This window comes from Strix uralensis, chromosome 1 (genome assembly GCF_047716275.1).
Source record: "Strix uralensis isolate ZFMK-TIS-50842 chromosome 1, bStrUra1, whole genome shotgun sequence".
NCBI classification, from domain to species: Eukaryota; Metazoa; Chordata; class Aves; order Strigiformes; family Strigidae; genus Strix; species Strix uralensis.
Genome location: NC_133972.1, coordinates 47929871 through 47944468, shown reverse-complemented (window position 1 = coordinate 47944468; position 14598 = coordinate 47929871). Strand labels below are relative to the sequence as shown.

The 14598-nt window shown below is 39.2% G+C and overlaps 1 protein-coding gene across 1 annotated transcript in view; it reads right to left on the bottom strand.

Annotated features, from left to right (window-relative positions):
- Positions 1 to 669: 669 nt before the first annotated feature.
- The window catches only part of LOC141942046 (phosphatidylcholine translocator ABCB4-like), a 56891-nt gene continuing 42962 nt past the window's right edge, over positions 670 to 14598 (bottom strand). The window contains exons 20-28 of the mRNA XM_074864998.1: positions 13947 to 14150; positions 10153 to 10253; positions 9061 to 9201; positions 7567 to 7723; positions 6196 to 6393; positions 3940 to 4146; positions 2338 to 2484; positions 1248 to 1545; positions 670 to 750 (exon numbers count right to left, since the gene is read on the bottom strand). Of these exons, the coding sequence (XP_074721099.1) occupies positions 1339 to 1545; positions 2338 to 2484; positions 3940 to 4146; positions 6196 to 6393; positions 7567 to 7723; positions 9061 to 9201; positions 10153 to 10253; positions 13947 to 14150 (1362 nt within the window). The 3' untranslated portion in view covers positions 670 to 750; positions 1248 to 1338. The remainder of the gene's footprint in view (positions 751 to 1247; positions 1546 to 2337; positions 2485 to 3939; positions 4147 to 6195; positions 6394 to 7566; positions 7724 to 9060; positions 9202 to 10152; positions 10254 to 13946; positions 14151 to 14598) is intronic.

Sequence of the window (14598 nt, the reverse complement as noted above, 5' to 3'; positions counted from 1 at the left end):
ACATCATTCAGTCACCAGCATAAGCAGAATTTTCTGTTCAGCTGGGACAGTCTGTGCCTTGCCTAGAGGAACTCGAGACAGAAGTGTATCCAGAGAGAATAAAATTAAATTCTGTGAGTTGTTAGAGCTACTTGTTATGTGTTGTGGATGCATGAATTCAAAAGCGTGGTGTTAATTTCCTTGTTGTAAGGACTAAAGCATTTTTGACTCAAAGTTGTTCTACTAAGTTTATGCTCTATGGATCGTGTGGGACTAAAGCATAAAGTGTTAAACAGGTTGGGGTTTTTTTTGTCTGTGGGAAAACATGTAATCAGTGCAGAAAGAGCATAATGCAGTAGGGGCTCTGATTTCAGGTCAGGGTGGTTAAGCTGTGCAGTCCCGTTGTCCTAGGACAGGCACTATTTGCTTTGAAGATGCAGAGTAAAGCAGGGGGTTGCAGAAATTGGCTGCACCCATTGGCAAGCCAAGAATAGGAGCCAGGCTTCTGCACTGGGGGGACTGAGCAAGTTCCTGACAGGCTTCCTTTTTTCCCTGCTCCGGGTTGCACGTGCATTTATTTAGAAACAGTCATACCTGGAATGGTGCTTTGGGCCCATCTGTGTTGAGGAACACATCGCTACCTTTCTTCTGCCTGTGAGGGCTGGCATCTTTGTGCATAAGCAATAGCTACTCTCTCTCTATTTCCAGAGACTGCTTTTCTGAAAACTTTTTGGCCTCTTGCTGGTGTACATCTCACTGCCTCATCACTCACTGCAGTTTAGAGAGAATGCAAAGTTAGAACATGTAGTTACAATCAACCTGTAAAAACAACCCCTGAGACCTGAACAGATGAACGAGCTTTCATCCCTTTTCACTAGCGCTCTCTGTAACAGCTTGCTGCTGGCCCCAGGCTGGACACTGCTTTTTCCCTACCCTCAAAAGACCAACCTCTTCTCTCTCCAATGTCTCTGTGCTCAAACCCTCTCCCTGTTTTTGAACACGCATCCCTTCACTGTGAGCTCCCGTGCTAGGTGCTCCAGAATCAATCTTCTCAGAGCCCGGAGGACAGAAGGGGCCCTCCACACCCGGAGTCCTTTGCTTTGTAGTTTGGCAAATCAGCAAGGTTTTTTCATGACTGCTACGTAGTCTTTAATTTGAGCAACTGAATTTTTGTGCTGGGGGAAGAAGAGGATTGGGTTCTTAAAGCAAATGTACCTCAGTTATTTATTAGTTAACAGGGTTTAAGGAAACTATTTACAGAATTTTACCAAAACCAGAAGTAGTGAAGCATCCTTAAGTCTCATACAAAAGACTGAAGCAGCTGTAAAGCTGTGCTTCAGCGCCAGGTACTGCCCACCATCACACGTTGCACGACCCACTTTGGACATTGACCAGAGAATAGTAGATGCCTTTTTCAGCCAGGAGCTGCTGATGGGTCCCTTGCTCTACGACCTTGCCGTTCTGGACCACGGCAATCTTGTCAGCATTTTGGATGGTGGAGAGGCGGTGAGCTATCACGATGCAGGTGCGACCTTCTCTGGCTTTATCCAGCGCTTCCTGGACAATCTGCGCAATGAACAAACCAAAAGGTGAGTTAAAAACAAATGCAGCAGCTGTCTCCACCTGTAGTACCTCTAGTCTGTCATCTGTTACCTGTGATAAAGCAATGACAGAGGTGATGTTTCTATGGAGGTGAAAAGGTGTTACCCCTGATGACTGGCTCAGATCCCTGTTTGTACATCTGGGGTGAGGGACAGGCAGTGCTTGCTGGTGGGTGTGCATTCATGTTCTCACTTGCCTCAGAAGTCAGGTCAAGCTGACTTCTCCGAGGTCACAGCCCAGCCCTTCGTTACTGTCGCAGGTAGGTCTTAGTTGGTCAGTTTTAGAAATTGTCCCCAACAAATTGGTCTGGCTCCTTTGACAAGCCATGCACTTTCTCACTCACTTTCAGCAACATGGAAAACTGCTCCAATTTTCAGTCCACTCATTAGATAATTACAACTTAATCCCCCAAATAGTTCTATTATAAAATCATGGTATAATCAAATAACATGCTGGATGATTTTGTGTTCTAGTTTCTAAGCACTAAGTATGGTATACTTAGTACACATACTTTTAACAACACCCCTCCTCCCTTTAATACTCTGAAGGTTATGAATTCTTTAATGTCACCTGTTCTGGGCTCTGTGGCCACAAAGATACCAAATGTCGCAATAAAATTATTATGAAAATTGATAGTACTGAATTGCTTTTGGGATGGGGGGTGGGTGGGTAAGTTTGTTTTTCACAAAACGAATCTCCTGTTGGCATGACCAGCCAACTTGCAAATCCCCATTTCTATTTGAGAAGCCAAGGTACCTTTTCACTTTCTGTATCCAGTGCAGAGGTAGCTTCATCTAACAGCAGGATTCGGGGCTGCCGTACAAGAGCTCGGGCAATAGCAACACGTTGCTTCTGACCACCAGAGAGCTGAGTTCCTTTGTCTCCCACGCGTGTGCTGTATTTCTAGATACAGAAAGTAAGCACAAGTGTAAACCTGGATTTGGACCTAATCCTGTGGAGCGTGACATTTGAGCTGCATTTCCACCGGGTGACGAGTCTGGGGCAGCCCCTTTCCCAGCCACGAGCTGAGAAACACATTTATGAGTATATTTAACTGCAAAGCAAACCCCGTGATGCTGAGCAAGGGCAGCATCGTTTGTTTTGGGGTAGAGGACCAAGGTGCAAAGAAGCTGAGGGCAGGGCAGGAGAGGGAGATTGTGACATTGCCGGGAGCAAACCCAAGATTCAACTTAGCACCAAGGAGCCCAGGCAGTCAGCTCTTCTCTCACCGCCCCAGTTCTCTCTAAGAGGAGAACTCAGCTTGAGAGACATTGAGAATGATTTAGGATGAATGAGAAGCCAGTCAAATTCAAAATCTCATCTGTCTTGCACTCTACTTTAAAGCTGACACAAATTTACTCAAGAAATTTGATTCCAGCTCTGTGCCTCCCCTGTTTGTTACCTGCTGTGTGAATAAATGTACATCTCTGATCTAAGGGATGAAGTTTTGCAGGGAAAACCCACCAACCTCCTTAGCCTGTAGGAATCTATTGACTGAGAAATATTTGTCCTAGCCCATATTTTCCACAAGAGCAAGCTGACAAACAGCTGTTAGCATCAGCCAATCACTTCACACAGCAGGTAGGAAGAGCTTTGCTTGCATTCCCCTGTCAGCAGCTGCTCAGCAGGACATGAACACATAGACTTCAGGGATCTTTTTCTTTTTCCTAGCATAATTATTCACAACCAATGTAGCAAACCTGAAACTGCTTTTCCGTCCAAGGTGCTATTTATTTTGCAGCAAAAAGATCCACTCTACCCAAGACTCAGCTTGTCACATCAGGTACAACCAGGAGGTAACAACAGGTATAAATAGGGAAAGGGAGAGAAAGAAGTGGGAACAAGGTGCTGGGTTTCTGTCTGCTCTTCCAAGTTAACTCTGTGTGTGACTTTACACACCCGGCTAATGAGATGTTGAAAAAGGAGGGTGAGACCAGTGCTCTTTGGGCTGGCTTAGCACTTTCCTGTTGCTTTCACTTAACTGAAGGGAAGCACCCAGCCTCTTTTTTGGTATTTTCTGCATGTCTGTTGCTCCATGCTCTTCCGTCTAGAATGACTTGCCTGAGTACCAATATCACCCAGGTTATTTTATTAACAGACACTTCTCCTGCAGAGATGAAGACCCCTCCCATTCAGGCATTTGCAGCAGTGGGCTTGAGCAAATGCCTGCAGCCACTGCCACCCACTAGCTCTCTGTTTGCCCTTTGGGTCTTGTGGGGACAAAACCCCCCCAAATTTCAATGTCTAATTAAGTCACAGAAATGTAAATGCTTTTAACCCATATATACTTAGGAAAGCATGGAGAGGCACTATGTTTTTTTTTCCCCAGATGAAAGTCGGAAATGAGGGCCTAATTACCTTTGGTAGTGATTCAATGAAGGAATGAATATTGGCCGCTTTTGCTGCGCTGACAATTTCCTCATGTGACACCTCCCGACTGTTATCTCCATATGCGATATTTTCAGCAACAGTGCAGTCGAACAAGATTGGTTCTTGTGAGACGATACCAATCTGAGCTCTCAGCCACTGGATATTTAGTGTCTTTGCATTTTGGCCATCCAGGAGCTAAAAAGTCAAAAATAATATGTTTTAATCATAGTACTTTATAGATGGTTGAGGTTTGTTTGTGTTTTTTCTTTTAAATTTAGCAACATTAAGGCCTCTAGCAGGCAGGGCACACAGGCCATTTCATGCCCTGAGTCTGTTAATTTAGGCACTTATGCATGGCAGCAGAGATGGAGAGATGAGTGTTAAAGCCAAGTTATGTCTGCAATCAATACAATAACACCAGATGTCTCTATGAATCTGAAAAACTCCAGCTGTGTGAAGCCACTATGTATTGCACCCCACTTTTTATCACTCTAAGAGCCAATACAAATCTGCTTTCTCTGTCACTTTGCTATCAGTATTAGAGACATTTGGCACTATGCTGGTGACAGAAAGATCTACTTCAGAAACCAGTAGATCTATACCACAATGTGTTTCCACAGCCACTTCCTTTATTAGCAGCTTTATCCCATCTCTGTTATGCTGATCTGGGTGTCAGATGTCCTCACCTCTCAAATAGCAGCAAAGGGGGACAGCAATGGACCACAGTCCCTAATCCCGTAACTGAATATCATCCTTGTACATCAGTGAGAAAAATTCATCTACCACCACTTGCTCATGTAAGATGAGATGCATGTTTAAAAATCTGTACATCAGCACTTGAACTTCTTCTCTTCTCGCACTGTACCTTATCTGGACATTAGCATCTACAACTGTAAGTTTAATTAAGTCTGTTATGCAGAGACTTATTTTGTCTAAAATAAAACATCAGTCCATCTTTCTGCTTTATGACTTCTGTCTAAAGCAGATGTAATGACCTGTGGACTAAATCACCATCCTCTTTCTGTGGGTGCACTGGGACATTGGACTCTTGGAGCCCAGATCATCTTTTCATTCTGTTTACACAACACCTGGTATTACCTAACTCAGGGCTTGGATTCCTCAGTACAATGATAAACTGAAAAATAATAGGCTAAATGTTTCTATCTTTACAAGAAAAATTATATTTGTGTGCACATGAGACTAGGGACCCCTTTGTAAGGAAGAACTTGACTTGCCAGCTGTTTTCTCTGTGGGTTGATGAGACAAATCTGTCTTCTTATTCTCAGAATATAATAAATAAAGGCGGTTAAATGATTAAGCACTGAATAAATTTTTTTTCCCAGTCTCAGGAAAAGGTATCTCACAGTTCAAGGCCACTCTCTCATTGACAAGCATGAGGAACTAAATACAAACTCCAGGGAAAAGAAGCCAAAAGGTCACTCCAGCATCTCCATCTGTCAAGAAGGCTATCTGTACTTCAGGCTGCAGTTCAGTTTGAGCTACAGATGACAGTTTTGCCTTTCACAGAGAGTCAGGACTATGGTGGGAGGCAGATATCTGGGTTTGGGAAGTCTGGTGGTCACATTTTTGGAGGAAGGATCCAAATCCTCTGAACTGAAGCCATGACTAAGGATGAAATATGGGTATAAGTGAAGAAACAGATGAAATATGAGATCACTTTATTTGGCAAGTACAAAATTGTCCTAGGAATGCATAGACATCTATCTTCAACCTCCAGATGCTTCAAGATCCAAGAAGATATTTTTCAGGTTTTTTTTCATCTTCCCTTTACTTCATTTTTATATGCTAGGTGATGATGCAGTGAAGGTCTATGGCTACCCTAAGCAGTGCTGCTGTTAAATTTCCAACAATTTGTCCTTACTGTCATTAAACTAAACCTCAGTGATGCCAGTAGGCTCTAGTCATACCAATGTAGCAATTTCTCTCCATTGGATCTTGTTCTAGTAACTTGAAGTGACATGGGAAATTCAGAAATTTTACTTTCCTTCTACTTTCCCCATGATTGCATAGAGAATATTGAAAATCCATGTGTTCCTGCCCTTGATTTCCAAAATATTACCAAAAATTTGTATTAGAAACATTAACAAAAGTGGGTAGTTATACTAGCAAACATGTAATAAGATTATTTAAGAGGAAAAAAAAAAGGCAAATAAATTATATTAATAAAATAGAGTAAGCATGTATCATGTACCTGCAACTTACACTTTGATGTGGAACACTTACCATTTCTCCACTGAGGGGATCATAAAATCTCTCAAGCAGCTGAACAACAGTGCTCTTTCCACAGCCACTGCTACCAACAAGAGCCAGAGTTTGTCCCTTTTCTACTTTTAGATTCAAACCTCGTAGCACTTTGGCCTCTGGTCGGGTTGGGTAGTTAAATGTCACATCGTTAAATGTTATGTTTCCACCAAATATTTTCTGATTGAAACAGTAGAGTTAGGTCAATTTTTTAGGCTAAGGTAACGGTTCATAAAAAACTATGCAGAGCATTCATAAAAGAGATCAGTGGGAGTTTTTCCAGAAGATCAGACTTCTTTTTTTCCCAGGAATTAATATGTAGTGAGAAGCTATTGTGAAAACACAAATTCTCTCCTAAATATTCTACTCTGCAGGCATATTTTAATTAAAATTCTGTTCCGTAAACACAAATTCTGACAGCTTCTCTTACACCATCTGTTTAAACAAGATTACATTTTCAAAAGTAACAATAACTCTAGGTGGCTGACTTCTGTCTGCTTTGCAAGGACCTCATTCAGATTCTTGGCATGTTTTTTGCTGTTTTTTTTTTTCATTTTTGTCCTTAAAGATACTGAAAATAATCTACTATTTTTGATCTGTGCACAGAATCAACCCTTCTACTTAAAGATCTTTTCTAATTAATTTACTATACAATGTAATATGATATATGTAATATGGATATATGCCTACACAAGAAGAAATATAGTTCATATGAATGAGTATATATAAAATGTAAATACAGACATATGCAAATGACCAATCAACATAACAGCTCAAATGTATAACACTTGCTAGGACTCACAGCTATTTTCCTTTCTTATGTGTGTGTGTATATATATGCATATAAACACATATATAAACATAATAAACACAGGGTTTGTAATATATATGTGATAGTTTTCTGTAATGTTCTGTCCTCTGTTGTATGACAGGCCACATGCACCCATATGTTCGTATACATTGTTGGTTACTAAAATATGTGACAATCTATTATGGACGACTTGCAAATAAATTATCCCTCAAAAATTTTTGGTTAAATATTAAAGGCCAAGTTATATGTTCAAGATCCATGCTCAGGTAGCTTCATGCAAAAAAGTCTTGAAAAACTACCTCTGTTGCATTAACCCTACTTCCACTGACTCTTAAAGGTGTTTCACCAAGAGACAGGTGAGGTTTTGGCAGCAGACAAAAAACAAAGCTTAACCCCAATTTGGTTGGATGAGTCAGATATGAATGGGCTCACACAGTACTTGTTCTCAAGGAGCTATGACGTGGGTGGGAGAAAAAAAGAAAAACAGGCTTGAAATAAATTAGAGGAGTATGCTAGTTGTGCATAACACCGTGCTTACTTACAGGCTTCTCTCCTTCCTCACTGTAGCTATCTATGGAGGGTACTCTTTCAAACAGCATGAACAAGTAGGCTGCTGACATTTTGGCTTTGGCATAGTCTGGAGTGAAAGAAGTGCTTTGTCCTAATGCCATTGCACCAAATACAATAGCTGAAAAAACTCTGTAAAGATAAAAAGAAGAAAAATATATTGACATTGTTGTGACAAAGGCAAGAAAAGCGTTTATAGGCAGATTAGGGGCTTCAGATAAATACTCATTCATAAGGCTAAGGTAGGGTAAGAGCTGTCTACTGTAAACTCTGTCACTTTTTTCCTTACTGAGAAAATCTGTAATTTGTTTGTAGGGAAGAGAGTAGCACTCTAAGCTTCCCTTCCTTGCCTACTTGTCTGGATTTATTAGAAATGGATGTGTTGATTTCTGTTTCTGTTCTTAATGCATGAGATGTGTTAGGATGTATAGTTCCTTGCAGCTCAGTTTCGTCTATAAAATTGAAGGTATAAGTTGTGGAGCAGTCTGAGGATTATGGAGAAATTTGCCATTCTACATTTCTTTTGAATGGCCTGGTCTTCCAGGCACAGTCAAATCCTTGAGTTCAGGAGAAATAGGCAAAAGGCAAATGGGAGATGAGAAAGAGGCTTGAAATCTGGGGTGAGCAAAAGGCAGTAGGAGAGGAGATACACAAGGAGAAGGGATTCACTTGAATGTGTAGGGAAAGGGAGGGTAACGCTGGTATTTGAGAAGGGGTTGGTGTAATCAGGGTAAGAAGCAGCTTTAGCTTCAGCAGCATTTCTTGCCAGGCAGGAGTGTGTCAAGTGCTGAAAGCAAGCATGGGATGTGCATGGGAGACAAGGTGTCTATTGACAAATACAGACAGGGGTTTCAGCTGCAGGGAGAAAAGCAAAAGACTTGGTTAGATGCTGGAGATAGGGAGGGAGGGAGGAAAGAGAAGGTTGGAAAGGTGCCAGTCAGTGGGAACAACTCTCCAGAAACACTTGGAGAAGCTTTTTCAGCTCTGGCTAGGCATTTTACAGATTGAGTGTTTGCCAAACCTTTCTCCTGCTCTCCACCTCTCTTGTCCCAGGGCTCATAATTTCCTCATCTCAGTTTCTTTCATTACTTGCTCCACTTACCTTTTAATCTTGTCCACCTACACTCCCTACAGCTAAGCCATGTGATTCTGTTGTTAAAGAAACCTTGTTGGCCATGAAAACAAGGAATAGCTTTGCTTTGCTTGTCTTCATGTTGCCTTCCTTTTACCCTGGGCAACCAGATTACAAGGGAAATTGTGTGTAGGTAGCTAAACGCAGTCTGAAAGCATCACTTACTTTGGATTTGTAATAGCCCAACGAAAGAAAGGGAATGTAAGGGTGAAGAATGGAAGACAGAAGTATTTATTGATTCTTTCAGTTCTATAATCCATCATTTCATGATACCTATAGAAAAATCAAACATACGCTCCCACATGGACAAAAAAGAACCTAACAAGGAGATACTTACAAAAGCACATCTTTAAACCGCATATGTCCATTTCTCACTAGGTAGGCACCAAACCTAAAACACCCAGCATAAGTAAAGTACATAATAGCTTGTGTAAAGGCAAAAGTAAATCCAAAGATATGTGCCTTCTTTACAGAATTTCTGTAACAGAAAAAACATATAATCATGACCATATTATACATTCCCTTGTAGCAATCAAGAATGTAAAGCGTATTCTATAATTCAAAGGAATCCACAAGTCCTCAGCATTTTAAAGTGAAATAATCTCCAGCTGTTTGTAAGATCCTAACCTAAGACGCCATCATTCCTGTACGCTTCAGTTTCCTCTCTGCAAAAAACAATGAGACTATTGGGATAGAATAAATTGCTTTAACTCCGAGTATTTTGAGCATGTAAAATTTGTATTGTCTTCACCTCATACATTCATTAAAATTATTTTCAAAATTATAATACAGTTGCAATTCAAAATTTCAACTAACTGATGCATGAGGAAATTTGAGAACTTTAGAATTTCTACAAAACAGAAATTACTTCAATAAAACAAATTTTTTTGCTTTATTTTACATTGAACTAAAGCAAGTGACATTTCATGAGGTTTCACATGATCTGCTATAGTACTTCAATAAAATAGCAGAGTGAACAAATACAGAGGCTGCTATGCAGGTCCACCCTTCTGGTTCCTTCCCTGGGAAAATTCCACTGATTTTTATAGGAATCTTACCTAAACATACAGGTAAAAACTGACTTTTGGTTTGTTAAACAATAGATTCCCTCAGAAGAAAGGACTTGTGATTATAAGAATTAATAAAGTCTTCTATTTCCAGAATTACAGCAGCCAATAACAACATCGTGGAGACTTTGGGGGGAAAAAAAAGTAATTTAAAACATTACCTTTAGAATATTACCTAAAATGTCAAGATCATTATCTTGAAGGGAAAGATAATCTATATTTTTTATGTCAAAGCTGAGTTTGGAATGAAAGATTTTATGATGCACTGACAGAGAAATTGTGATTCAGTTTACTGGTGTTAATTTATGTTCATTTTAAAAAAGAATATTTCAATAACTTTTTTAAAAGAAGCATTCTTTTACCTATATGATGCTTGAAAACTTTGTCCATACATAAGCTCAAATTTTCTTTCCTGAGTCAAAGTAACAACAGTTCGAATATTTTCTATGGCTTCTGAAGCAATCTGAATCAGAGAGCAGATATTCATCAGCAGAAAAACAAGATTATACGGAAATTTTTAAACATAATATGATAAATAGAATAACTACAACAGAAGTATGTCTACAATATTGTTGAAAGTTTGGTTGCAACATTTGTAGATATGCTGCTGTTAAATAATATATCCAATTAGCATGGATTATAGCAATGAAGTTGAGACAGCATACATTTTAGCACAGGCCAGCAATGTGATTTTATTTTCCAGTGGGCTTGTGTAACCTGTCACGAGGATGATGCCATGCAGCTGTCATTGCTGTGGGAGCCAGTCAGGATAAACTGAACAAGACTACATCACCTCCAAATGCATTTGGAACTGCAAGGTAAACATATGTCCACATTTTCAAAAGCGACTAGTGACTTTGATCTCACGAATAAAGAAATGGTCTTTCCTAGGGTGCATTCTCAGTATTTGTGGAAAATCAGGAGTCTTTCAAAACTCCTAAAGAGAAACTCCAAACCACTGGCCATTCCTAAAAATGTAGAGACAGATTTTCCTGTCCCATATGGCAGCTTGGCATCTAATTCCTATTAACATTATATCTTTGAAAATCTTCCTGTTTTGCCACAGAAGAAAAAATAGTAGAAGTTTTCCAAAATGCTTAATGATGCTAGGTACCCAATCTTGATTGAAAACTAGTGGAAGTTCATTACTTAATTTTCTTAATGATCCCCAAATATTAAGGGGATTTACTTGTAGTTTATTAATATCATCAGCAAATCTTTTAATAACAACAGTTGATTTAGCCTCAGTCAAGAATCCATCAAATCAAAACTCAAAATGTAAAGCATCTTGGAAAGCAATTTTGTAAAGTATATTAACGGAACGCTATGCTCATTCAAGCTCAAAATTTGGTTCCAATGTGCTCATTTTATGGGAAAAGAAAATTTAAAATTATCCACTGTCTAGAGTCACCTATGACCTGGGACTCAAGCTCAATTCTTTCTCACGTATTGTCACCCATGTAAGATTCGCACACTGTGGAATCCCACTAACTTCACAGAAGCACCCCTTAGTGTCGGTACCACTCCAAATCCTGTGCTCATGGATTATACCAGGAACTAACTGATTCCATTAGATAAGCGTATGACAAATTCTGCTGCTCATAAGGAAGGCATGAAATACATTTACTCTCTTCTACCTATGTTGTTTCTGCGCTACCTTTCAATGAGAGTAGTTTATTTTTATCTCTCATGTGTGAAGGTGGCATTTCTCCATAGGGAGTTTTTGAGGAAGAACCCCTCTTTTAAAGAGAAGAGTAGATTTTTATCTAGAGCTAAAAATAATTGCTTGGGACTTGTTTTTCTTCAGGTTTGCTTGATATGTTGAGAATGAAACATTTTACTGAATTTCTATGGAAATATATATGGTTTAAATTTTGCCAGAAACTGGGGATCTGCAAAAAATTGTTTTGATTAATGTAGTCTGCTAAAACCAGATATTCAGGTCATTGCCTAACAATCATGTAACTGTTCTTACAAATAGTCTCCAAGGAAGTTGGCATGAGATAATCAGCTGTAAACAACTTGACTATGAGATAGCTTTAAAATATTTCAGAGCATAAGAATGCAGTCAACAAGGTTACTTGTTTGGCAAAATTTTATGAATAATTAGTGACAGTATTTTGAATTTTTTCTTGATTACCCTATCATGTAAAAAAGAACAGGCTTCTTTTTTTTCAACACATATATACTTTTAAAAATAAATCTATTTTAACTTCTTGTTTTAATGTGTAACAAAACACCTCTAGGCCTTTACTGCAAATGTAGAAACCAGCTTGGAAGCAAACATGACTCAGTCTTCAACTCAGTAAGAAAAAGGAAAAGCCTAGCAGCTGTAAACACATGAGAACTAACCTCCAAAAATTTAACTATACCCATGCATTTGGCAGACCCTTCTTTCTACATTATTACTTCTATATAATAAGTAGAATAAATGCTTAGACAATCTACAAATAAGAAACAGAGCAGACTAAGTAACATGAGGGATAAGATATTAAAATAATTAAGTAAGGTGGGAAAACTAACATAACTGCATGTAAGTGCTATCTGGCTCCCCTACAAAGACAAACATCATGTTTTCTTTATGTCTGTATTACTGATAAGAATAGTTTTACAGACAGGTAAAGTGAAAATTTTCTCTGCACAGCCAATTTAAATAAGCTTTGAGGCTGAGAAGATTTACAGTTGTCTCAATAACAACTTTTAATGAATTTGCTCTCCTTAGAAGCAAGATTGTTTTGGACTGTTTCTTTGGTTTTCTAACAGTTAACCTGTGGGCTCACAGAGGTTTCCAAGTTTCACTTCCAGTCCTTGCATTACCCTCTCTTGTCTTTTCCCAACCACCATTATCAGCCGAGGCTGTTAAGTAGCCAGTGCAATCATTGTATGATCTGGAAAGAGACACAGAAAATAGATAACAAATTTAGCCAGATCATACAATGATTGCACTGGATGCTTATTTCAACAGAGCGTTGTGAGACTGTTTGTTAAATTCAAGTTGTATTGTAAGCCTCGGCTGAAAACTGTTGTAGAAGTCATGATAAATAAAAGATGAGTTAATTCCCTTGAATTCTCTTGACTATTTGTTATGTTTTTACTGGGAAAAATTATTGTTAGAGAATACTCATGTACATGTGTCAGTGGATGACAACGTTCTGCAGATGCCTTGTGATTTGGCCTTACAAATGAATCATTGCTATGTACATTTATACCAAAATGCCTGGCAGGCAAATGCAAAAGGAATTTCCTTTCTTTGTATTTTAGTGTGAAAAGTGCTAGGAGCAAACACCCAAAACCATTTTCTAATCAGCCTGGAGGCACAGAAATGCCTCTGAGAAACTTTCCTAATGTAGGTCATGGAAAGAGAGACTAAGATTTGCTGTGCTCGGACTCCACTGCACAACTGACCACAGTGTAATGGGAGGGAGGGAAAGGGCAGAAGAGAAGATCACACAGGTGCTGTGCTGCTTGGAGTGTGTCAGAAACCCAGTCTCCACAAAGCACGGTCCAGGAAGTGAGAAAACAGTTCTCCTCAAAGTTATGAAATAAAGTAATACCCTCCCTCTTTGCTGCCATGCTCACATTTTCCTTTGAAGCAGATTCCCAGGCTCCTGCTTCCCTTCCCAGCTGAGAAGGAAAGGAATGAACATCAGAGCGAGGGATTGCAGGGCACAGTCAGCTACACTGTCACCGTGATGTCTTCATGCATCCTTGTTACTGATGGTTTGTTTCTATACTGTGCCTTTTTGTACTAAGCCCACAGACAACTGCAAGGTGAGAGAAAGAGAAGATGTGTGACAGGTAGAAAAGAGGGGCACTGAAAGGAAACAAACTGGAAAGAAATGAAGAAAAGGAAAAAGAAGCAGAGTGCTGGGAAAGAATAGGGAACTCAAATGCAGGCTTGGGACAGGCATCAGAGATCCAGGACTTTTCAAATGCTTAGTATGCTCTGAGTGCTACAAACTATTTGAGAACATAAATTAATAACTCACATTTTCAATTTTCAGCTTCATATTTGCTATATTACCATTTTGTCAAAGCAATACAACAATGAAGACTTTTACTTCTTTGAGTATATTCTTGATCCATCACCAATGTCCCTATCAAGCAACACTGTGTAATACAACATAAAAGCAGATAAAAACATCACCGAACCCACCTTTCCTGCAATTTCCAGTTCCTTCTTATCTTTTTTTGCATGTCCAGCAAGCATCTTCATTTGAATCATTCCTGTTACAGCAATAATTGGCACAATGGCTAAAAGCAGAAGAGTCAGCTGCCAGCCATGGATCAATGACAAAACAATTCCAGTCCCAAGATTAGCTACATTTTGGGCAATTAGTGCCAGTCTAGAACCTGTAGCCTGGAAAAGAATGAAACCATTGTAAATTACTCTGTTTTATTTGAAAACTAGACAGGAAATATTTGTTACCTAGAAAATTGAGATTTATTCACCAGAGGACGTCTGAAAGTGCTTAATTTGGTCTAAATATTCTGCAGAACTGGATGCTTTATCTTTTGAAAAATGATTCTATTGTACAGATCATTCCCCCAAGTCTTCTGTATCCTATCTAGATTTCCTCCTCTGTTTCCATCCATTCATTCAGATTTATAGTCCTTGTTTTAAGGTTTTGCCCAAGAAAACAATGCCATCTCATAAATCTCATATTTTTTTAAACCATGACTTCAAACTTGCCAGTTTTCCTGAAACATGACATTTCTTAACCTGTAGTCCGAGACCATTTTTTTTCCTTGACTACTTTTAACTTCAAGCATGTGACAAACACAGTGCTGCAATGAGAACAATCGTC